The 26,627-nt window shown below is 37.9% G+C and overlaps 1 protein-coding gene across 1 annotated transcript; it reads left to right on the top strand.

The window, feature by feature from the left end:
• The first annotated feature begins 8,267 nt into the window (after positions 1 to 8,267).
• LOC145987204 (cilia- and flagella-associated protein 107-like) lies at positions 8,268 to 20,650 on the top strand. The gene is made up of 4 exons (XM_083121723.1): positions 8,268 to 8,558; positions 11,993 to 12,163; positions 13,652 to 13,794; positions 20,524 to 20,650. The coding sequence occupies exons 1-4, from the start codon at positions 8,307 to 8,309 to the stop codon at positions 20,561 to 20,563; spliced, it is 606 nt and encodes a 201-aa protein (XP_082977849.1). The 5' UTR covers positions 8,268 to 8,306; the 3' UTR covers positions 20,564 to 20,650.
• Positions 20,651 to 26,627: the final 5,977 nt, after the last annotated feature.

Here is a 26,627-nt window from a genome sequence, read left to right as displayed (position 1 = left end):
TTTTCAGCTAGATAACATATCTCCTCTCCGAGCGGAAGACCTGTGGAAGGAAGTGGTTTTTGGCGTTTGGAATGCTGCTAATGTTATCACACTCTGCTTACAGGAAAGAGACCCTTGTACGCGGTTTTGTACTTTTGCTTATTTTTTGCGTCGTTTTCCTGTTACTTTTAACTGATCGCGACGACGAGGATAAATTGTGATTGGATCAAGAGTATTGTCACAAGGTAGGCGATGGTGGGCCCTGGCCCCCTTGCTGAAATAGTCTTAGCCCACCTTTCTGCCCACCTACACAGGCGCAGGGGTGCCCTGATGGAGCTACAGCGCCCTCCGAAATTTTCAGAAAATTAGAATTTTCAAATGAAAGCAGACAAAAACACTGGAAAAACCGAAGTGGTAAATGCAACACTTCTTAAAATAACCCCTCGGTTTAGCACGTTCATATGATGGTGAGGGTAGCTACATTTGGCCTCCTCGTTTGTGTGTGGGGGGAGGTGGTAATGCGCGTGTTTGTAGGTAAGTGCAGTACACACACGTGCATATACTTGTGTGTATACATACATACATACCTAGGTATGAGATAATCACAATAATAAATCGTCACTCATTTATGAAAGCTATCGTGGTGGTGTAGTCATGAACGTCTGGCTGGCACATGGAATATCCGGGTTCGATTCCTAGGATAGTTGATCTCGGGTGAGAATCTCTCCCACACTGTCCCTGCAAAAAGCTGCTCTGGGGCTCACCCAGTCTCTAATCACTGCGTAATTTCAGGATAAAAGCGGCTGAAGGGTGGTGCTGATCACATCACTCATCCAGATCCGAGATCTCCAAACCGCAGTTCACGAGCTACCAGTAGCTGGCGAGAATATGTTCAGTGGTTTGTGCTTTGGTTGAATACACACTGAAGGTGCTGACAGAAATATTGAGAGAAACGTTGGCAACATAGAGTGTTCATGTTGTATCCTGGTATATTTCAAGACGTAATAATAACAATAATTATCCGAATCATTCTCAGTATTGTGTACCAATAAAAATAACAAAGAAAATATCCTAATGGGCCAATCGTGTCAGTCCCCAGTCAACAACGTTCAAAATTTTCAAAGGTAAGTTGAACTAAAGTTGTACTACAGTAGTGCGTGCGTTTACACACGGGACCAAGTATTACCCCACCCCAACCCCTCCCTTCCTCGCAGAAAGTAAAATAATTCTGCTTCTTTGGTTAGGATATGGTTCATCAAATCCTGCTACATTCTTGTGGCGTGTTACTTACGGAAAAATATTGTTTGACACGATTAATTTACCTGCCATTATCCTTCACAACTCCTTCCTGAAGTGGGGGACAACCAAAAGTTGTAATTGACTTCCTGATGAAGGCAAGACACGCAACGCTCCGTTCCAGTCGACAACAGGTACATCACGATTGCTGCCATTCAGAGTTTCTAGTCTGTGTTCAGTTGATTATTAATTCAATTTACTTTCAGGGAACAGCGTTGTAAGGATCGCAGAATTCGCTCCGTTCCCTGGAATAAGCCATAACCACAGCTCTGCATCTTCCGACCGTATTCACCGGACAACCGATGTCGGCAAATTGTTTTTCATGCAACAGTGACATAAAGCGTCGTAACTAAAACCAAGCGACTGTTTGTGTCACACTAGTAAACAGAAAACCAAAATGGAATGTTAAGTGGCCTAGATACGCCACTGATTCTATTAATAGGTGCCGAGTTGAGTTGAGCTTGTTTTTAAGTTCACTTTTTACACAGAAAAGATAATCGAGACTGGGCCTACAGTTTAAAGTGGAATCCGAACCACTATGTTCGTCCACCGTGTATCGAACCCGGGATCCCTTGTTTAGAAGGCGACGACGTTATACCACTGATACAACTACGCCATCGGAAAGGTCCTCATAGGTGCGGAATTCTGCGGAGGGGATGGGGCAAAGAACCTAATATTCACTCCCATTTAAAAAAAAAACGATAGAGAGAAATGCAGCATAAATGCTTTAAAAAAAGGGCAAGTTTTCTTTCTCTAGATCATCTATTCGTTTTGTAGATAATTTCAATGAGGATGAATAGAATAGAATAGGAGGCAGGCGATGTCACGTAAAGATATAACTAAACACAGCGGGCATTTTTAGAAATTTATTTTTACAATATTTTGTTGCTCGAAGCGGCCCCGGCGCCCACCCAGCGTCGAATAACATGGGTACCTGGGGGAAACCCTGGGGGGTAAAAGCGGTCAGGGGCGTGATGCTGATCACATCACCCCCACTCACGACCGGATCAAGAAAGTGTGGGGCGTTACCCCCACACCCCCTATACGCCTTCATGGCGTAGTGCTATGCACAGGGGAGCACTTTACCTTTTTTTTTTTTGTATTCCGCTCGTAGTGCTACGAAGAGGCGGGGCAAACGCTGATTGCTTAAATCTGTCAGAAGTTCTCATAGAATATTTCATGTATTTCTTGCTTTCCGCATGCTCTATGAAAAGATAATGTGTTTTCAAAATCTGAAGCCACGATTCCACTTAGAATGTTTTAGAGCTTCCTATTCGGTTGCGTTGAATCTCCGCCGAAGGGAGAGACAGGATTCTCTGTTCGCGTTTGCATCTCGTGTTTTTCTGTTTCACCTATATACAGGGTGCGTAAGGTATTTGAGGACATGTGCCTCCATTTCTTATTTTTTTGCAAACTAATTGCTGAACTCTTATCTTTTCTGAGCACTATGGTAGACTATCAGCTAACACAAGAGACGAAAAGGTACGTTGTGATCGTTGCGATATAACCGCAATAGCACAGCGTTGTTGCTGATTGGACGGTTTTTGAAAGTCGTCAGGTCATTCGTGCACAAAGTTCGGAAGGAGTTGGAAGCCCCGGCGGAGATGTGTCGCCTGGAGCCAAGTGGAAAAAGCACAGTGGCGATTCCTCCATGTAGGAAGTGAGGAACTTCCTACAGTTTCATTTATACTTATTTCAAGTTTTCTACTTTTTAAGAGTTTAATGAGCGTTATAAAATTTTGAGGGCAATCAAGGTTCGCTACTCGACTGTCAAGAGTCAATGTGCTAGCTTTCACCCGCTCGCTCCAGATCTGTTGCCCAAAGACGACCGTCTTTGACTTCCGCTGAGAAAGCTTTCTCGTCATCCTACAGGCAGATAGGTGAGGGGCAGTGCAAGGGAGGACGGGGGTACGCGGGGGGTTGCCAAGTTATATGGTCCGTGAGGAATCTCCCGTGGGGTCATCAACAGTGATGCCAACTCTAGCATAATGGTTCTAAACGTAGCAAAATTTGAACTTCATTGGCACCTAGCACTCTGTGTTTGGCATAACGGTAAAATCCAGCATCATCTCAAAAACGGGAAACAGAGAAATTGAATTCTAATGAAGATATTTTGAGGAAATATTTATTTTTTAAAAAAATCTCCAGATCTTGTTTGTATTTCTCCAGCGGACTTGTTTCAAACAAAAGGAAGTATGCCGACCAAGGGACTACCTTTTACAGACCCTGATCCATCCTCTTGTCTTCATCTTTTCTTTATCCTCCCCGATTTAACAAGCGAGGAACATTTCATAAAAGGAAATCGGTAGAAAGTTGGAGGTCACACGTAAAACAAACGGAAGCCGTTACCAGTCATGTAATTTTCTTCAACTTTTTTCAAGCACTATGCTAAACCCATTTGTTTTGAATGGTCGAAATTCCTAATATTGCTTAACTGTAATAAATAGTTATAACGCAGTTCACAACTCCAAAATAGCAAAATAAAATTGAACTTAAAACGACTACAGTCATCAGAAAATGATAATAATAAATTAATAATAATTGTATAATAATAATAATAATAACAATAATAAACCCTAGCATAATTTTATCACATTCTTGCGTAATTTAAGAGTTGAAACAGCACCTTTTCTTATCAGGAGGTTGGTATTGGCAAAGCTGTTCTCAACCCACACATGACAGCCAGGGAGGGCCTGCAGCTAACATTACAAATCCAATGGCTAATCCAAGGTACAAGCGATACATGTGACTATGTAATTGAACGCATTTTCGAAAACTTTCCTCGGTCTGTTTACCATAACTTCCTACACCCCAAAAAATCCACGAGTCTCCACTGAAAAAGCATTCAGAGATCTCTAAGTTTCCTATCGCACAATCCGCACTATGGTCATGAGGACAGTCGATATGAGTCGTGTGTGATGGAAAAAGGGCATTTCATGTCGCCACACACACACAACAACAACAACAGCTGCTCCGAGCAAAGCCATTACTGAACAAGGTGAAACATCCGGAAGAACCTGGCCTGTTCTGGTTTCTATCAGATGAAAAAAAATTCGCCTAGAATCAAAAGGTAAACAGGAGAAATGACAGGTGTATAGATTCTTCTGATGTCCCCTGTGTTATGCACACCAAGTTTCCCGCAACTGTACTGGTTTTAGGGGTGGTGAGTAGGAAAGAACATGTCATACCACCCCACTTCCTTCCACGGGGTTTTCGGATGGATGCTGCTGGCTAAACTGAGATGCTAGACCTGAACACAAAGCTGTGACGACCCAAGATTAAATGGTAACCAATCTTCACGACGACATCACACCAAACATGTGGCCACCTAATTCGTCAGACCTAAATCTCCTACGTGGGGCGTTGCTAAATGGGAGATTAATCGACATTCCCACGATACGACTAATTCACTAAAATCTGCCATTATCCGAGTAATGCCCAACATCAATAAGGACCATTTGATACGTGCATGTCAAGGCTTCCGGACCCGCATTGAAGCAATGGACATTTCCACTCAATTTTTTTTTCAACATTTTTAAAAACTACACCCTGGAAAAATGACCCCTGCAAGTTTTCGCGTTTCTCTGCGTCCAGTTTAAGGCAGAAACGAGACTTCCAAAGTTGCGAGGCTAGCGTTGCGCTGAAAACACGCCGCCGCCATGTTACTACGTCACTCCTTAGGGAGAGCTCGTTTGTCGTCTGCTTCGAGCGTCCAGTTCGTGATGGGTAGCCCACGGTGAGCGAACACGTGCAGCAGTTTTACAAATCTGTACCGATTTAAATAATGGAAGAAGGAGCGATAGGAGAAAGGAAAGCTATGCTCTGTAATGATCATTCTTCTATGAAATATCCGTGCTGCTCACGTGCAAGATAAATGAAAGGGTTCAGCTGCATGTGTGTTCTCAGGCCATGCGAAAAATATTGCTTATAAAATTGGTTGCTCACCAGACACTCAAAACTATTTTTTAAACTTATATTTATCGATATTTACCGTAACCTATGTAGTGCAAAATAGGAATTTTCACATTCTTCACTTTATTTATAAAGCCTATTTAACTTTCTTTTCCATAAAGCAATTTCAGTTTGTGTTCCATTTCTGTTGCGCAAATTATGATCAAATATTTTTGTGCAGATAAGAGAAAATACACTGAGAAGATTACATTAGTTGCACAGTACATATCTATACTTAGTTTATGTATAATTATTACAAGGAAATAATGAGTATAACCATGGGCTTATTTAAGTAGGATTCAACGGGTCCAACCCCCCTCTTTTTTTGGTTCACTAAAATTACCAGTTTCCTTGTTCTATCCGCTTGTTCATAAAAAATTCCTTCGGACTTATTTCATTCTCTTAAATTAGAGACGTATAGGACGGGATACGGATGGGGAGGAAATTTCGTAATTCCACACACCAGATGGGACTGCAGACCAATATCTGCAATTTCCTGATAGTTTCGGAATTTCTGCGATAAGAAACTGCATTGAGACTGTCAAATCAGTTATTTTTCCCCCTCGAATCATATTAAAGAAATTTGGTTCTTAAAAACGTAGTGACACAAGATGAACAGAAAAGTATCAATACTTCGTGACTACAAACACACAACTTTGTCGGGTCCAACATCCCCTCCCCCCATGCTCCCCAACTAGCTTCCGGCCAGCAGTGTCCTGGATTTTCACTTACGAAATAAAGCAACCCTAATCATACCAAAAGTTGATCCATCCCTCCCCCCCGTGAACTATATATACGCCCATGTGTATAACAATATCCCATACTGAAATGGTACAATATAATTATTTTGAATTTTGTACTGCGAAAAAAGCCGCCTCATCTCGTTACCCCGAACGCATTAATTGGTTGGTTCACAACTTCACCACTAAGGATCCTATCGAGACGAGACATGGCAGCCTTGGTCTCGTTCTCGTTGAGAGTTGTAAATGTCTGTCTCGTTTTTATTTGTAAATGTCTCATTGACAGTCTCGTCTCAATTTATAAACATCCGTCTCGGTTTGGGAGGGCAATTCTCGTTCTCGTCTCAAGTCTAGAAAAATATAGAATTAACAAAGTATGCAAAGGCTTATCATTATAAATACAAAAAAAAAAACCTTTCTTAATATATTTTTTTGACTCCTCGTTTCGACGGTACAGCCCTCGAAAACTAAATATTATCCTGCTTATATATGCAAACCAAACTGCAGATTCACAATTACCAGGAATGAACTTGCGTTGTAATTATTATACACAAAATTCATGATTTATCTGAGGAAGTCGCATGTTCCAGGTTTGACTCTCGACCTGGACATGACTGTTTCCTTGTGAGTGTCATTTCATTGAACTGGAAATTGTTACATGGGAGGATGTTTGCTCGAGACTTTGGGGACAGCTAGGGGGATGCTTCTATTGTTATTGTTAGTGTTGCTCACGAGACGAGGCATGTTCCGTCTCGTCTCATATAAGGAGATGGGACAAGTGAATGTTTTCGAAATGAGATGGGACAGAAGAAAAAGTTCGCCTCTTATCATGGCAGGTTGGGTGATACTTAGATTGTGCAGTTGGTGGTAGTGTGTGTGTGTTGGGGTGGGGGGTGTACTCCTGCACCCCGACTTCCAATACTGCTTGTAGTTCGCCAAGGGTCCCGGGTTCGAATCCCGGTCGGGCTTGGTTGTTTGTGAATGTCCATTCATCAATTTCATCATTTCATCACTCATCCCCATTTTCGCAAATTAGCCAAGAGGCACAAAACGCGAAGTAAAATAAACTAAATCAATCAATCAATACTGCTTGTAGTTATTGATCTTCATTGTAGCGATTAGCCAAAAGTGGGAAGAAATGTGATGTTAGAGATGATACATAATAAATTAACCATGCGTTCTCATCGTTGCGGTTAAGCAAAGTGAACGAAAAAGCGACGTAAAAGTAGGCTAAATACAAAAATTTGCAATATATATATTAACTGAAGAAAACTGTCATTTACTGCAGGAAATTTAAAAACTCACCGTACCCACACCCCCTATACGCCTTCATGGCGTGGTGCTAAGCACAGGGGAGCACTTTACCTTTTTTTTTTTTTTTTTTTACCTTTTACCTTTTTATACCGTATCACCTCTTATATTGCAGAAATTGGCGTGTAAACCAGTGTGTTCTAAAAGTATTATCTTAAAATTTGTGAAGAAAATATTATGACGAAAATAATTGTAATTCCAGAAAAGGCATTCCTATAACATTAAGTTCTTGCCAGTCAGAACAATGAACAAGGCTGTTCACGTGTTCAGCCATTGACTGTTACAAGGTTTGCTTTGTAACCCTAATGGGAAAACCCTCTACCGAGTGGCTGCATTATAGTAAATACTACTACAGTATACTGCTAGGGCATAATTCATCTCCAAGAAATGAAGCACAGATTTTTGCACTGGAAGTTACAAGATACTTGTTTTACACAGTAACAAGTGACTTTGCTGTCGCTTCCGCTGCTCATGCTAAGTTGAGGGGACGAGCAGAAGCCCCGCCTGCACGCATTTCTAAGTGATGACGTCAGAGGACCTCCTGTCTGTGGAGAGGACGTTTTCAAATCCGTGACGTAGTAGGTGAATTTCAGCGGTGTTCGAGAAGGCGTGTTTCTCGAGAACCGAAACAAATATCGCCGAGATATTTTGCACATCTCATGTTTGTGTCATTATCTGTAAAATGAATGGATTTAAAACGTTTTTCATGTCAAAGTGGAAATGTCCATTATTGCGGCTGTAGGCGGTTACATCGAAAAACAGTGTACTCCAACCATTACTGAAGCTGTGGATCAAGTTTTTCATCAATAAATTTCGTTGTTCGTCAGATATGGATGTTTTTCGTACTGCCTCTAATGTGTCCTCAAATACCTTGCGCAACCTGTATGTATAAACTTTTACAAAGTTCGACTGTTTCCGAAAAATTAGTCAATTGTTGTACATATATGAAGATTGTTACTGTATGTAGTCCGACAATCGTTAGCTGTTGCCTTGAAGAAGATGTAGTTTTGGCCAACCGTTGCAAAAATCATGAATTTGGCTTTGCTCACAGATCCCCGCCAGGTCCTGATCGAGAAGAAAGACGACGATGCGCGCGGGGGGTTTTCTCCAGAGCAGCTGTACAAGCCGCAGCACGTCCTCATAGGGAACTGGGTGGAGGAGAGGAGGAAGTATGTCCCCACGGTCTACAAGCACCAGTCCACGCACAAGGGGGAGTTTGCGCGATACCCGATTCCTCCAAAAGACGAAACGACAATCTGGAATTCCAACATTCTTAGCGAGGTAGAGTTGTAAAGGAGCTCCCGCGTAGCCAAATGGTGTCGACCTCTGTGGCGGAGTGGTTAGCACAGCCCGCTGCAATGCCAGAGGTCCCAGGTTCGAATCCCGGCTAGGGCTTGGATGTTTGTGTTCGTCTGTCCTGATAAGAATTGAGAATGTATGAATTGAATGTGTGGGGAAGGCTGCCGCGTAGGGGTGTTCTTTAAAAAAAAAAAAAAAAAATTGGGAAGGCGCTCTCGCCTTTGGTGCGAACGATCTCGGGTTCGATTCCTGGTGGGTGCCCCAAAAATGTCGGCGTTGGCCCAGCGTCGTGAGGGCAATTGGGAAGCTACTTCAAGAGGAGCCAGAAGAACAGTGGCGCCAATGAAACCGCTCTAGCAGGCCCTGCCCCTTCAAGGGCAGTTGCGCCACGGAGTTTAGTTTAGAGTTATAAGAGGGATACTGCAGTAATCTAACCGCATACCCAAAATTTCAACAACCCTAAAATTTTTCACAAAGGCACAATTTATGTTCATTTTGGCTCTAAATTTATGCTAACTCTCCCCCTCCAAATAAGAATTTACACTCCCCCGGGATAGAAAATTCTGGATAAACCCCTGGGCTACTGGACACTATAGAGGCAAAAGTGAATTTGCCTCCTGGGAGCCACCCAGTGATATCCTATACATCAATAACTATACCTTACATATGTACAGTGGTCAGAAGTAGCGACCTACTTGTAGCTTCGCTTCTGTAGCTATCTACAAAATTTGTAGCTGTAGCTGTAGCGACGCTACATTTTGAAAATTGTAGTTGTAGCGGTAGCGAAGCTACAAAATTCCTGTAGTTGTAGCGAAAATTTCGCTACAGCTACATTTTTTCTCGGCATTTTGAGGTGAATTTTGAACGTGGCAACAGCGTCAGAAAAAATCGACAATAACCCTTAATTTTGCAGGAGGTTCATAAAGACAGTCTATTAAATGGAGATACATATTATCTAGATTGTAGATTATAGATATCTGCGTAATTTATTAATTAGTATCTGAAGAATTCAGGTATCCAGATAACTAACTGACGTACATGAATATATTCCTGCTAACAGCTATGTTTTTTTAGCTGCATCGCTATTTTGCCTTGTTTGCTGGAAAAAAGTGCCTCGTTTGCATCACCCCCGGAACAAATCCTGTGGATATTTATGGTGTAAGAGACACCAAAATGTCATTAATTGCTGTGTAAGACACAACTTGCAGTGCAAAAACGAGCAATGGAATATCCACTGCACTGACAAGGGAATAGTGCCAGCAATAAATGGCTCGGTATGTTAACAGCATTGATCATCGTCAGTATATAGGACCTCACCAGCAATAAATTATTGTTACAAGAATGATAGAGTTTCCGGGATTACAATTATTTTTGCGATAGTATTTGTTCACAAATTTTAAAATTACAATACGTTTAGAACACTCAGGTTTATACGACAGTTTCCTCAATAATTTTATCATATTGCAAAAAGTATGTGAGTTATTGACTTTCCTGCAGAAATGACAATTTTCTTTAGTTAATATACATAGTTTTCAAATTTATGTATTTCTCCTACTTTTGCGTCACTTTTCTGTAACTTTTGCTAATCATAACATCATCATCCTTCGCTGTTTCCTGCCTCCGGCTGGGTCGGCATAGAAGTCAAGCCTCTCCATTTTTTCCTGGTCTTTCACAACTCCTCTCTTTTCAAGGTGTTCCAATCTTGTCCTCTTCTCCTAACACTCTCCACTATCTGCTCTTTCCACCGACATCTTGGTCTCCCCCTTGGCCTTATTCCCACTCCTTGTGCATTGTAAGCTCTTACTGGCAGTCTTTCTGCATCCATCCTCTTCATGTGTCCGAACCATCTCATCTGTGCCTGATCTATTCTGTCCTGAAGCTTCACTACACCCACTGTCTGTCGGATCTCCTAATTTCTTATCCTATCCCGTCTAGTCTTCCTCAAAAGACTCCTTAGAAATTTAATCTCCACTGCCTGCATCTTTTCTTTGTCTCTCTATGTCATTGTCCAAGTCTCTGCTCCATACGTAATTATTGGCACATAGTATGTTACATATTACCTTCTTGCATTTCATAGGTACATCCCTATTCCATATTATTCTTCGAACGCTTTGATATAGTCCACCACCATTCATTTGTCCTCTTCTGTTTACCTCCACATCTATTCTTCCACTTCTCTCAATCATGACAATGAGGATAAATGGTATATTTAATTATTCTCTTACCTATAGTCGCTTTCTACCACTTTCGGCTAATTGTGAGAACGAGGAAGAATGATGAATGATGAGCAGTGTGGGGAATGGAGGAGCAGGAGGACCTCATCCTCCCAACTTGGCATCTTTCCTAGTTTTTGTTTTGAGTCCATTTTATGCATAGATAAGCTGATCGAGACTGGATCCTAAGCACTATGTGCCTCCGCTGGGTATCAAACCTGGGGCCCTTTTGTAGTCAAAGGGCTCCAGGTACTTTTCATTCAAAATGCTGACTTCATATCAGTCTATAAAAAATTAAATATTTATTCTCAATAAAAATATATTGATGTGAACATAAATACGTAATCCTACCAAATTTTATTTGTGTATAGTTGTAATAATTAATTTGGGTAACACCCTAATTACAATATTCATATATCAAATTTCAATTGATATGCCACTTGCATAGGTATGGTATTCTCAAAAACTATTGTAAAAATAAGTAACTGAAGTAACATTGCTATCAAACTTATTGAATGACTGGAATCATGATAATAAATAACAGACTCTATTTACCAGTAGTAGGGGATTTTTTTAATACCCATATTGTTGTTTTCATTTTTTTTATGCAGAAGTAGCGCAAAAAGTAGCAAAGTAGCGAGTAGCGAACAGGAGTAGCGTAGCGAGCTACTTTTTGGTAAATGTAGCTGTAGCTGTAGCGAAGCTACATTTTGGGAGAGTAGCTGTAGCTGTAGCGAAGCTACTTTTAAAATGTAGCGTTCCGATCACTGCATATGTATTATCATTACTATGTACGTACTATTATAAGGACTCATCGCGTTTTGAAAAAAAAAAGCTCCATTTTCAATAAGTTGTTTAAGTACACTTTATGCAGAGAAGGCTAATCGGGACTGGACCTATAGTTTAAATTAGGATCTGAACCACTATGTGACTCCACCGGGTATCTAACCTGGGCTATTTTCAATAATATTAGTTTGTATGATTTCCAACAGGTGTGATTGATCAAATCTGAAAATATTTATTTGTTCATCATATGGATTATCCAAAAGTCAGAGATCTACCATCTGTATTTATTTACTGGGCATCCATAATTTTTCTACCAATTCTACGAATTACATTTTTGAATCAGAAATTGAACCAAGATGGCTTCCATGCATTCAGTACTTGCAAAATATTCACGCATTAATTGTAATTTATTTCTAGGGTTTAGGACACGAACTCCTCATTGAACATCATGGAAAGAGATATTACAACAATATGTCAACTATGTATGATTTACAATACCGCCTATTTCCAGAAATGATAAAAGCGAAAATGGCCAAAGATCCTGATTTTCCACCACAAAACTACTTCAGGGACATGAGTACAAATTTTGTAAGTACAATTATACTTAAATATATTCTATATTTACAACAACAAAGGTTGCTAATATATGAGAAAAACTGTAAACAATAAGTTACCATGCCGGCCCTTGTGGCAGAGTGGTTAGCACATCGTGCTATGATGCCAGTTGTTCCGGGTTCGAATCCTGGCCTGGGCATGTATGTTTGTGAGTGTCCATTCATCAATTTCATCATATCATCACTCATCCCCATCTTCGCATATTAGCCAAAAGTGGCACAAAAGGCGAAGTAAAATAAATCAAATCATTTTTTTTAAAAAAATAGTAATAAGTTACCACAGAAGTGGCCAACCCCCAGCCACTAGTGGCACATTGAAAGTTCCAATATATACGCTTTTAATCAGTATTTGGAAAGTTACTTTTTAAAAGTAAGTGAGTTACAGTTACTATCCTTGAGAAGTGGCCATATGTATAAGTAACTTTTCGAGTTTCTTTCTGTTGGAAATTTTCTTGTAAACAAATTACATGCAATCAATGATCCTTAATTTTAATAAAATAAATATATGAAGCTTGCATGTATTTAATTTGATTATGGTGCATTACACAGCATACACCTTTAGATATTTATATTATTACAAAAAAGTAATGATGAAACAAGGAGTCGACTTTGCTTGAATGACAATTCATTTTATTTTACTCACTCTGTATATGCATATACCTTAAACATTTTCTCTTCTTAAACAAGAAAGTTCATTCACTTATAAATTAATATTTTTTTAGTACAAAATTAAATAGTACATTCAATGCTTAAAGATAATTCAATTTCAAGCTCCATTCCTTGACCATGACTTCTTTCTAGCTCGACTACCACATTCGAAATGAATGCAGCAATCCACCCACAACACTGCAGTCTTCATGAGCAATTACAAATGACGAACAGCAATAAAGAATGTATATTCTAAATTTAGCATGCAAGAAGCCTAGCTTCCTTGCTTTAGGCAATTCCATGAAAATTATGTCACCTTAGCATTCAGAGAAGACACAGTTGGAAACAACAGTTGTCAAGTGTAGCTCTCCACCTCCCACCCCATTACATACATATTTTCAAGTTAATAATTTAAGTGTTGTAAACTAACTAAAATTTACTGTTAATAATGTTACTTTTATTGCAAAAAAAGTAACTGTTAAAGCTACTTACTTTTAAAAGTAACTAAGAATTTCTAAAAATAAAAAAACGTTACTTGTAATTGAATTACCTGTGCTACCTGTTATTTCCCATTGTGAAACACAGCTCTTCTTCAAACTATATATAGCACATGAGAGCATATGTCTCTATGCTATTGGAAACGGGGAGGATCCCAATGATCCTGAACAGAAATAAATAACTTACTCTTCTAACACATCTAAATGTATGTGATAGCAACTACATCTGAAACACCTTAGGAAAACTTCACTTTGTTATAAAGGTACAATAACCAAAAATCAAATGTCTGTTTGAAGTCAAAGATTCTTCCTTTCAGGGCAATCTGACTCACTATGGTCTCGTGGATAAAATACAGCACGAATGGAAGATGCAAAGAGACAATACTGTTCGGTCAATATATGAGAGCAGCTACAAGGATGACTCTCGTTTTTATGTGAAAGAGAGAATTGTCATTCCAAGGTAAGTACTTCTTGTACATAGGTATACATGCACTGCCATGTCATGTTAATGCCACATTGATTTATAATTTCAACAAGATAATTAATGCAACAAAAAATCAGTTTGTAACTTTCCCTTTGCTACGCATCTCTATGAATTTCTACATTACCTGTGGAATACACAAGTGAAGACTAATTTTAAAGACATTATTAGCAACTCATAAAAGATCTTACAGATCAGCTCCAGAAGATATAATGAGAAGCATATACAGTCGTCAAAAGGTATTTTGCAACAAAACCCAACTACTGAGAGAAGGTTCCGTTGCACTCAAGGCCCATAATACTCGCATCTAACAATTGATTGATTTCATTTATTTTACTTCGCATTTCTGCCAGTGGCGAAGCGTGCTGTCTCTGGAAGGGTAGGCACAGGACGGAGCAGGGTTTGGGGGGAGGGGAAGATGTGATTTTTTTTAACAGTAGTATGTTAAAATATAGCCCCTAGAAAATAAAAGATAACATATTGCCTGAATCTCATCTATTGCTGTTTGAAAAAGTCCAGATAGTGATCGTAAAGGATAATGTAGTGATTAACGCTCTCGCCTTATAATCAAGAAGTAGAAGGTTCGATTCCTCCTGGAGGCATTGGTTCAGATTCTACTTTAATCTAGTCTCGATTAGATATCTGAGAATAAAGGCGCTTCTGTCTCGAAGGTCAGAAAAAAGTGACAATGAGACTCGATGTTCTGACCATGCGTCACCCAATGAAAAAGCCGTTCTGTCAGGCCCTAGCCATCTTACATTTGTTAGATTAAAGCTGCTCGTAAAAATTATTTGCTACTTCAATAACAGTATTGTAAATGTTTCTCGCATTACAAAAATGGTTGGTTCACTTGATCGTCACTTAGCGTTTATTTCTTTTTAATGCTGACCTCCGCGGCAGATTGGTTATAACAGCGTGCTACAACAAGGGCCTCAGTTTCGAATTCCCACCTGGGCATAGGTGTTCTTCGTGAGTGTCCCATCGTCAATGTCATCATATTATCGCTCATTCTCATCTTCCCAATTAGCCAAAAATGGCAGAAAGCCAAGTAAAATAAACTAAATCTATCAATCAATTATTTCTTTTTAACTTTTTTATGCATACAATTCTTCTTCAACAGGCGACTTTTTCTTAAAAAAATATATAATATGATTTAGAAAATGATGAAATGCTAAATGAGAACACGGACTGTGTAACACACCGACCAGAAAATTTCAGTAACATGGATTTTCTCTATACGTTTGCATTGTACGTACTTTGCCCCATTTTAAAAGTAGCGCGTTTTCAGTTATGTCACTAATCATGAAAGGAAATTTCGTCTCAATATCCCTTTCCTCAAAGAAATAAAATACTTTCCCTCTCTGAATCGAGATTGGTGTGGGGCACATCCAGCAGCTAACACTTCGCGAAAAGCGGTTCCTCAAAAGAGCTGAAAGCACCAAACTTAACACTGGTAACCAACTTGCATGCATTATTTGCAGTTAGAATTCTAATAATGCCTACTTTGATAGGTTAGGAGGCCAGGCTTAGAGGTGTTAGCAACACATTTTCGCTACATGTTAGCAGCTGGGTGTGCTCCGCTCCCGGCACAGCTCTGAATCTTCCATGGAAACACTGCTTCAACAAGCTCTGTACGTCCACTGCCTGCTTCGTCACGCGCTCGTACACGATCGGCACACTTCGGAAGTCAGGGAGAGGGGGTGAGAGAGAGAAAAGAGGCCGGCCTCTCAGGTTACATTACAGGCGAACGCACCCCTGAAATTATGCTTTCCCTCACAAATTACATAGGTTGTTATGGGACCAGCTGAGGCACTCTCGGGCGGGCCTCGCTGAATACTGTTCCAGGCAGGGTTGCAAACTTGCAGTAATTATCGGAAGACCAAGAATTTCAGTTTTCTTTTATTAAGCGTCGTTTAATGAAATTTATAAGTAATAAAATAATCCGTTATAGACAAGTATATTAGGGTAGGCCCGGCCTCCGGGCCTCATAGGATGCTTCGCCACTGATTTCTGCCATTTTTGACTAATTGCGAAGATGAGGAAGACTAATGATATGATGAAGAGACACTCACAAAGAATACCCATGCCCAGATCTGGGATTCGAATCTCGGACCTCTGGTGTTATAGCAAGCTGTGATAACCACTCCACCATGGAGGCCAGCCCTCACCTAACAAAGGGAATGTTTCCGTTAAATTGCAGTTTGCAGATAACAAAATATTAGACCTTTCAGTGAACAATATATATACACCAAACACTATCCTGAGACTCAACAGCAGTATTACAAAGAAAGACCAAAACACACTGGGTAAATCTAAAACAAACTGACATCACATGAAAAACTTTTTCTGCTTACAATATATTGTCAGTTTGACTGGATGTTCAATACACAGACTTGCTAAATTACTGATGGCACACTTCCAAGCACTGACAGACAAATATAAAAAAGTTCATAGAATTTATCAATACTCTACAGCAGAGATTATCAAATTTTCCCACATTTACAAATGTATGGCAGGCTACCAAGGTAGATGGTTCATATATACTTTAAGCTTTACAGGATGAGTGGTGTAGCAGGTTCACCAGCATGTGTATTACATCAAGGCCAAGCGGTATACATTGCATACTAATTCCACATGGCAGCAATTAGCATGTCACTTCTTCAAATCTACACATAATATTTTAGCTTTCTTTATTGTTCATTTGTATATATATATATATATATATCTGAGGGTATGACCTACTCAAATCACAAAACGATATATTTATTGTTACTATTTTTAGCTAAAGCATTTTTTTTCAAATGTTGACTTTTCCCTCCAAAATTATGTTATGTAACGTATGAATGAGTATTTCATATCAATCATGTTTTACTTTTACATGTAATGATGAAAACAAAAATGCACATTGCTTTTCTGTCTCCTTAAGTTAACTTTGGTAACACGAATGGGTTGAAACTGAAGAAATTTGTGATAGATTCAACATGAAAAACTTTAATGTGTTGTTATAATTGGTTATGTAATGGCATTTCTGTAAAACTTTAGAAAGCTAATTCCGACAATCAAGATGAATAACATGATAGAAAATGCATATCCTGCAGGCAAAGTCATAAAATCCCAAAGACTCTAGCATCAAGTCATGCCATTGTAGTCAAAAATTAATTACCCGCAATTCCTAAAAATTCATCATGTTTGCCTACATCTCTGGTGGACCTTGATAAATCCACGAGTTTTCATTGACCAAATAATGAATGGAATTGCACTTGTAATGAAGTTATCAATGAAATAATGAATATGCAGATTGTCAAAAATTGATAGAAACACAAGAGCATGAGGTAAGCATCTCTGACAAGAAACAATGTGTTTAGGGTGGACAAAATCACCCTGGAAGAAATTAAAATTAACCCCTTTTCGATTATGCATATTTTGCTTAGCAATAGAAAATCACTGCCAACTCCCCGTTTATTGACACCTTGCATATAATGGAAGCTGAATCAATGATGAATTATGTATTCCAGTCAGTGGCAGATTCAGAAGTTACAGTCGGAAGGGTGAATTTCAGTAGTGTACCTCACTTCACCAAGAACCAATTCTAGCCTACTGAACTTTGATAATTTGCCTAGGGCTGTTGGGCACTCACACACACGTTTACTAAACTCCCATTGTCTCTGCCTTGTCCATCACCAAACTGTCTATCGCTAATATCACAAACTGTGTCTATGAAAGAACTGTTCATCGCAACTGTCTATCACAAACTCTCTCGCAACTGTCTATTAAAAAAGTCTCTCTTCCTCTCCCCCGACCGCACTATAGATTTCTTACCAATATCCTGTTGGTGGAAGTCGGGGGTCAGGCACCTTTAGTAAAATGCTGAGTTATCCCTAGACACGAAACGAACTCGACAGAACCGTGGCAGGCCATATACACCACACCACACTTGCACTCTTTTAAATAAACAATATACCATGCTGTAAACAGCAACCAAGTTGACTTCCATGTTCTAAAGATTTGAGTATTGTTTTGCAGAAATAGGGCGCCAGAGCTGGAAATGATTGTAATTATTGTACATTGTTATCACAATTGCTACCATTGCACAGTGATCCAGAATGCGAAAAAATTCGGCAAAAATAAAAATTTTGACTTTCCGGTAAAGGGATAAAGCATTACCACTTCTGAAAACAACTAAATGAGGTGTGAAACTGCCATAAATTTTTTCTCTAAATTTATTATTTGTTCTTGATTTTGGGCCTCAAAATGGTGGTTCGTGAAAAATGGAATTTTTGGACTATAGTTTGTACTTATTTTTAAAACTTGTTGTAGCAATTATTTTTTAACCGGACAAAATAATTGTGCTAGGTAGACTCATAACTTCTCAGTAATGCACAGAAAAAGAACACATATTTGAATTACAATAAAATATAATGTTTTTATTTTTGACTACAAAATTCAAAAGTTATCTTGAGTTAATATAGCTTTCGCCGCTATTTCCCACGACGATTTCTAAAGCAAAGGATACCTTAAAGTATTGTGAAAACGGCATGGGGAAAAAAGTTTTGCTTCTTTTTGCTATTTTTGACTAATTTAGCTTATTTGTGAACGTGTGCTCAGTTGTTAATGGGTCAACTGGCAACCCTGAATCAAACATGGTCATGTGTGCACACACTAGGGAAATAGGTCGTCTCTGATTTCGCTATCAGCTGATGCTTAATACATATAGAAGTAGTGTAGTGTAACATAAATTTATTCAAATGTCCCCAACAACCCCTAACACCTCCAAAAACCTTCATAAACATACTCCACAAAATTTTCCCCAAAGTCTCGGCTGTGTAAATATTACCCACAAGTAAAATAACTTCGTAAATCCAAGTTATAATTACATTAAAGCATTTGATTAACAATACCTTTATTGGTTATACTAATTGTATTAATTTTGAACATCTTTATTGTATTTCACAATTGATAAAAATGAGAGATAAGATTACGTTTAAATACCAAGCTGAAACGCATGAGTGCACGTGTGAGTGAAATTTACACACGCGATGTTTCTAAGGCCCTGTGAGGGGAACTAACAAAGCCTCATACCTGATTCAAAGTCATGACATTCGAAAGAGTTTACTGGAAAGGTACTGAGAAGGGTCGCCTCAGGCACACTCATTGGTAAAGATGAAAGATATATTTGAAAATCTTTTGGGTCATTTGTACCCTTTCACGTGTCCTTGCGGGTTAATGGTGATGGTGTGTCATACAAATCCACGAAACATTATTCCTGAAAAATCTGAAGAAGATACAAATTATCAGATTAATCATTTGTTTCATTCGTGTTAGATTCTATAAATTTAAAAATATCGCTTAAGATTGTGTTAAGACCTTTAGTGTTGATGTGTCGCGGTGCTGTAGCAAAGTATTTTAAGGATATGAAAACTGTTGCTGAAAAGAAGATAATTTTCTTAAAAATAATTTCAGTTGACTTTTTAAAAAATGTGGTGTTTGTATTTGCTTTTTCTTCACTCTATGCAATTTCAAAAGCATACTATCAGGTATGAAGAAAGTAGCGACATAAATAATAGGTAATAAACTGAAGAGCTTTGCCGGGAAAATACGTCTAAGGAACTCACATTCACCACCGAAGTACATTTAAAGGAAGAAGGAAAGATATCGGAACTAGTAAATAAATATTATTTAATGTCTTAAAAGATATTAGTTTATCTTTAAAGTGATTTGACAGGAAGTCTGGTTTCCTTGCTTTATTTATTTATTTATTGCACATAAATTCATTTTAACGATACTTCTCACATTTATTATTACTATTATTATTAACTAACTAACTAACTCCCTAGCCTTCTTAAACCCGAAGGTTCATGGCTGCAGCAACACAGGCCTTCCATCTTTCCCTATCTTGAGCAAGTTCTATATACTATTATTATTACTGTTATTATTTTAATACTATCATTATAATCCTTACTTTCATCATTTTTATTAAAAACACTAAGTTGCTGACCAAGGCAGTTTATTAAGATAAAAAAACACTTAACATGTAATGTTTCAACCCTGTATCAGGGTCTTCCTCAGACGAAGAACTTGGTGTTTTTAATATGGAAACAAGGGTTAATTATATTACTATTTTTATAATTATTTAATCTATTTCTGGAAATGTATTTCAGTTACCAAGTGTATTGTTTAGTTTTACTGTGGTTTCAAGTGTGTATTGAAATAGGTCAAAATTATACTTTTTATTTAAAAATCAAAATAATCAATCCCATGTAAATTCTGTAGACCCAAAGTGTGAATTATTCCTTAAAATTGCTAATCTTACATTTTTGTATTGATTTTGGGGTCAAATAGCGAGCTCCTGATTTTTGCCGATTTATTTCACATTCCGGATCACTGTTCATTGCCATGGTAAACTCTTATTCTCTCAAGGTGTCTCCAATTCGATTCCCTTTTGAGGCATATGCAGAGTGGTTCTGAACCAAATTTAAACTGTAGTTGCAGCTCCGATTTGTCTATCATGAGCATAAAGTGGACTTAAAAACGATTATAGAGCCTGTTAAACTTGGTGATAAAAGACAGAACATTTCAGTCTTCAAAATATTATGCATGATAATTTATCCAAAAGCTTGATTGCCCCTATCGCCCTCCCTGTGGACATGCATCTGATTCGAGTTTTGTTTTATAAAATGTATGAAAAAGTGATACTCTCTTTTCTTCCAGGACTATCACCAGGTTTCCCAAACCACTTATTAAACGATGAGAATGCTGCATTATGTAATACTATATACTCTGACAGGGCTTATCTCTAACAAAGTGTAAAGTTCTATGTAACTTATTCTAAATTTACATACAATAAAAAAATAACAAATCAAGTAAAATATTTAACAGATATTTTCAGCATATTGCAAATAAGAGTGATGTAAGAGTATATATTATAGTATTACATTATTGTTGATATCTTATTATTATTAGAGAATAAACATTGCATAGAACACACTAAAATGATTTTTCTTGTATGTACGCTATAGTGGAACCACAAGCAAAAAAACCTGCGCAGAAGCACATCGCGCTGGCGGGTGAGGGAAAGGGCAGGGGGAAACATCATTCGTGCTGGCTCACGTCAGCGTTGCCAGGCCTATTGATTTCTCGGGAGAATTCCTTAATAAACTATTGCTATGGAACCTCCAATGGCCAGCTTAAAAACACGTTTCTTGCTCATCTTACTTGAACATGGAGGGGAGATGTGGGGTGGAACCCCACTCAGCCGTGAAAAGTGCTGTTTGAACTGTGAAATTATGTCAAACGCTACTCAATTGTGCTAGGACATTATTTTATTACTTTTACTACATTACTATTTTTAGATGACTGTATTTTATCCCACCCTAAACTCTATTTCTATTTTAGTTATTTTACGTCGCTTTTGTGCCTCTACGGGTAAGTACGACAATATGGATGAATGAAAAACTGATGAAATGGTTGATGTGACACAAACACAGTGAAACGTCCTTGCCTTACGAGGTAGAAACACTGACTTCGTAGTGTGGGCAAATTATGTTATACATGTATGTGTTTGTGAGTGTATGTGTGTATTTCTAGCAGATGGGGAGGATGCGTGGCACCCTAGCATATGCGTTGCTACCTTGAATTATTAAGGAAGACATGCTGTCTAATTCACCAAATATATTTCACATAAGTAATGCATTAATATAGGTGAGGAAGCTGTTGACTTGCTGACTACTTTTAACTTGTCGGAAGAATCCAAGAGTAATTATGAACACGTTTTGCTGGCGTATGAAAACTACGCAAATCCGAGAAAAAATACTGTGGTGGAAAGGTATGTTTTCAACTCTCGTGTGCAGTGAAGGAGAGTGCTTCAATAATTGTGTAACTGATCTTAAAAACTGGTAAATTTTGGTGACCAAACAGATAGCGTTGTGCGAGATCGCATAGTGTTAGGTGTTAATGACAGAAGCCTACAAGAAAGAATGTTACGAGGGAGACTTTTCACTTGAAAAAGCCGTGGAAATGGGTCGTGCAGCCGAAAGAAGTATGCAACAAGAAACCACGATTCAAAATAAGAATCCAGTTATGAATGCTGTTATAGTCGTGAAAGCCCATAAGGAATGAGCTCATCCAGTAAGAGGTAAGGTGAATTCTAAAAAGTCGTACCAGAATAAGAGCAACAGGAATAAGAAAAATGAAGTAGTATATCAGTGCAAGAAGTGTGGTTATAAGCATAAAAAGGCATCATGCCCAGCATTGTAACAAATGTAGTGGGTATAATCATTTTGCAGTTGGATGTAAAGTGAAACAAGTAAAAAATGTGGAATTGCAAGATGATATGTCAGATAGTGGTGGTGAGGTGCTAAGTGTTACATCTGTGTTTGCAGCAAGTAGGAGTGCAAGTACCCACAATAAAGAAGAAAGTGGTAAGGAGTGGTTAGAAAAAATAAAGGTAAAAATGAGGAAATTCAATTCAAAGTATATACAGGTGCTGAAGTTAATCACTAAGAGTATTAAATAAAATCAAAAGTAAAAACAAACTAAGACCAACAAGGGTGGTCATAGAAAGCTAAGGAGGTGCAAAAATTCGTCCATTAGGTGTGGCAAAGTTAAACTGTGCAACACAATTGTTGGAAACAGAGTTAGAATTTGTAATAATTATGGACGAGTTCAGGCAACGTAAGCCAATATTAGGTGTAAATGCACGTGTCAGCCTAAATCTAGTAAAAAGGGTGAAGGTTAATCCAGTATCCGCAAGTGACAAAATTGAGTTCATTGAAAATAATAAAGATGTTTTTGGAGGAGTAAGTAAATGCTCAGATAAATTAATAATAGAAATAGATGAAAATGTAAAACCAGTCGCTAAGCCTCCACGAAGAGTACCTCATGAATTGAGACCTAAATTAAAACAAAACTTAGAAATTTTAAAAAAAAGGTATAATAATTAAAGAAGAGACTCATCAGGCTTGGGTTAGTAATTTAGTAATTATTGAAAACCCAAATGGCTCACTAAGGTTGTGCTTAGATCCCCAGGATTTGAATAAGGTAATTAAAAGGAACTTTGCGTTAATACCAACTGTGGAAGAGTTAAGTGCAAGACTAAGTAACAAATCAGTTTATCCTGTACTTAACTTAAAAGATGGATTTTACCATGTAGAGTTAGATGAAGATTCAAGTAAATTGTGTACGTTTAATACTCATTTTGGGTGCTACAGGTTTAGTAGATTGGCATTTGGTTTGTCAATAGCACCAGAAGTCTTTCAGAAAATCAATGAAAAGAATTTTGGTGATATTTCAGGTGTAAATGTATACTTTGGTGATTTATTAATTGCAGCAGAAAGTGAATCTGAACATGATAGAATATTGCAACAAGTGTTAGAAACAGCTAGAGAAATTGATTATAAAATTCAATCCAGTAAAAGTACAGTACAAGGTCAGTGAAGTGAAGTATTTGGGTCATGTGTTTTGTAAAGAAGGTATAAAAGCAGACCAAGAACAAGTGAAAGACATTATCAGCATTGATGAACCCAGAAGCAAGAAAGAATTACAAAGAATTCTAGGTATGGTGAAATATTTAAGTAAGTTTATATCAGATATGTCTACTGTAACAGCTCCATTAAGAGAACTTTTTAAAGATAAAGTTCATTGGCAATGGTTACCTCATCATAGTCAAGCATTACAGAGGTTAAAAGACAAAGTGTCCACAACTCGAGTGTTAGCTATGTTTGATGACAAAAAGAAAATTGCCATTCAGTGCGATGCCTCTAGTGAAGGGCTAGGTTGTTGCTTAATGCAAGAAGGTAGACCAGTAGTGTATGCTTCTCGTAGTCTAACAGAAACTGAAAAGTCATATGCTCAAATTGAAAAAGAAATGTTAGCAATTGTATTTGCAGTAGAAAAGTTTCATTGTTACGTTTATGGTAGGTACATTGAAATTCATTGAAATTCATAGTCAAATAGGTTACAAAGAATGAAAGTAAGATTATTAAAGTATATACTGAATGTGTACATTCCAGATGCAAATATGCACATTGCAGACTTGTTGACTAGATCTTTCATAAAGGACAACGTACAGAGTGATCCATTCTTAACAGAAGTTGTCCATAGTGTAACCAGGCCCGTAGCCAGGCAGGGGCCAGGGGGAGGGGGGCTGAGCATATGAACAGCACAGCAGCTATTACATTCGCTCATCTTGTTTATGAGCTGAAGTCTAAGTAGCTGCACGTATTTATAAGATTATGTAAACTTTGTAAGTTATTTCATAGGGGAGCTTCTTTATCTGTACCTTCACTCCCCCTGTTACAGCCTCCATTTATTCAGAAATCTGTGACTGTCATCATGCAAATTTCCTTCGCATCTGCATCGAAGGTTGAGCTCCCAAGTTTTGGGAATGAAGGGGTGTTTCATTGATTCAGCCGGGGATCGAATTTACTGTGATTGAATGTTGTACATTTCTTTGTGTGATATAAATATCTGAATCATCTAAAGCAGTATGGAGTGTGTAAGGGATGATTTTCAGTAATAGTCAATTAACACTTCAAGAGATATTTTAAAAGATGTAGAAAATGTAGTATTTGTGTGATATTTATAAATTTTATGTAACGTAATGACCCTTCCCCCACACACATAATTCACCTTCATTTAATACCTACATTTTTGAAAAATGAAATTGGTTTACAAAGCCCCCTGATAACCCATGAGCCCCCCCCCCCCCCCCCGATCAATTCTAGCTACGGGCCTGAGTGTAACTAAACATTTGCAAATAAGTGAGTCACAAAAACAAGAATTTTGTGAACATACCAAAAATGATCCAGTTCTTTGTAAAATAATGGAGTACCATAGAAGTGATTGGCCAGTGGAAAAGAAACATGTGCCAAATGATATAAAATTGTACTATAAATTACATAGTGATATTCATATAGAAAGTGGATTAGTATTTTTAGGACATAAATTAATTGTACCATTAAGCTTAAGAGAAAAGGTTCTAAAATTACTGCATGAAGGTCATTTTGGTATTGTTAAAACTAAATTGAAAGCAAGAAAAGTGGTATATTGGCCAGGGTTAGCAACAGATATTGAAAATTTAATCCTAAAATGTAGATTATGTGAAAAGTATCAGAGGTCAAATTGTAAACAACCATTAATCTCTCATACTATTCCAGAATTGCCATTTGAAAAGATAGGTGTAGATATTTTTGAGTATGGAGGTATATCTTATCTAGTAATTGTGGATTATTACTCTAAATGGTTGGAATTTATGTCACTAAAGTCTAAAACAGCTACAGAAGTAGTAACTAAACTGAAATCAGTATTTGTAACTCATGGGATTCCACAAATTGTAATTGGTAATAATATGCCATTTGGATCATTAGAGTGTAAAAAAAAATGCAAAGAAATGGGATTTTACTTTTGTAACCAGCAGTCCCAGGTATCCACAATCAAATGGACTTGCTGAAAAAGCTGTAGGAATTGCTAAGTCATTGATTAAAAAATGTAACGAAGAAAACAGTGATGTGTTGTTAGCTCTTTTAGATTATAGAAATTCTCCAGTATCAGGTTTGGATATAACACCAGCTCAGATTTTCATGAGTCGAAGAGTAAGAACTAAATTACCTATTCATAGAGAATTATTAAATCCTGAAGTACAGTTGAATGTAAAACAGGTACTAAAGAAAAAACAGGATAAATCTAGGAAATACTATAATAAGCAGCTTATGCAAGACCTAAGTTTAAGCCTGGTGAAAACTGTTTAATTCAGAGGGATAAGGTATGGGTACCAGGTTAAATAATTGCAAGTTATACATAGTTAGAGATGAAAGCAACCAATTGCTTAGAAGAAATAAGGTATATTTAAGAAAGTCTAACAATGTTCCAAATTTTAAATGTATATTAGAGGATGAGCCTTGTAATGTCAGAACATCTGTAGAATCTCCAAACTCTATAAAAAGTGAAACTGAGACTGAAACAAACAACAGTAAAAATATGTATGTAACAAGACCCCTGGTCGAACTGTAAAAAAGTCAGCCAAACTTCATGATTATGTTTCGTAACTTGTAATATAAGGGAATTATTGTAAAAGGGGAAGATGTAATATATGTGCACTGAACAATGCCTTCAGACAGAAGGAACTGGCATCACTGTCAATGGCAACATGGCCGACAGTGAACGGTCCTTGTAACCAAGATCGTTGCTTGTAACTTCTTGAGTTCTTGTTATACTTTGTGTTGTACAATAAAGTACGTTCTTAAGTAACGTTAGCCTTAATAATAATAGTAAGACGATGAGACAAGTTGTGCACTTTGAATAACACCATAAGGTATCCCTTCACATACTCCTCCCCCGTCAAGAGTTGTCATAGATCTATCCGTTACTACATTCAGTGATATGCCTTCAGCTCCCCAGTGCCCAACATCGACTCTGGAAGTAGTTCCAGGAACCACCAATCTTCTCACTGCCAGCTGTCTCCCATAAGGCAAACATTGCATACATTGCCACTTAACTTTTATCCTCATCCACAATGTATTTTCTACATTCTTGTGCATGGCAATTGCACAGCAATAACAAGTTTCAAAGAAAATTGAGAAGAGAACAAAAGGTCATATTTTGTCTTTGGCTGTTCCTTTATTCCATCTGAATGGAAAATGTCCAGTTTCAAAAGCAACTGACATGCCTTTGCAATGTCCACGGCAGCAATAAGCGTTTGCTATAAATAAACTCTGCTTTATATTGTTGCACAAATAAAGCTACTTATAAAAAATGCACATAAAAGCAAAGTTTGTCATATTGTATTATTAAAATATGAAGAGTTTCTGTTTAGTTTA

Source organism: Lepisma saccharinum, chromosome 4 (genome assembly GCF_977018435.1).
Source record: "Lepisma saccharinum chromosome 4, izLepSacc3.1, whole genome shotgun sequence".
NCBI lineage: Eukaryota > Metazoa > Arthropoda > Insecta > Zygentoma > Lepismatidae > Lepisma > Lepisma saccharinum.
The sequence above is the reverse complement of the archived record's forward strand: the minus strand, read 5'-3'. Positions and strand labels throughout refer to the sequence as shown.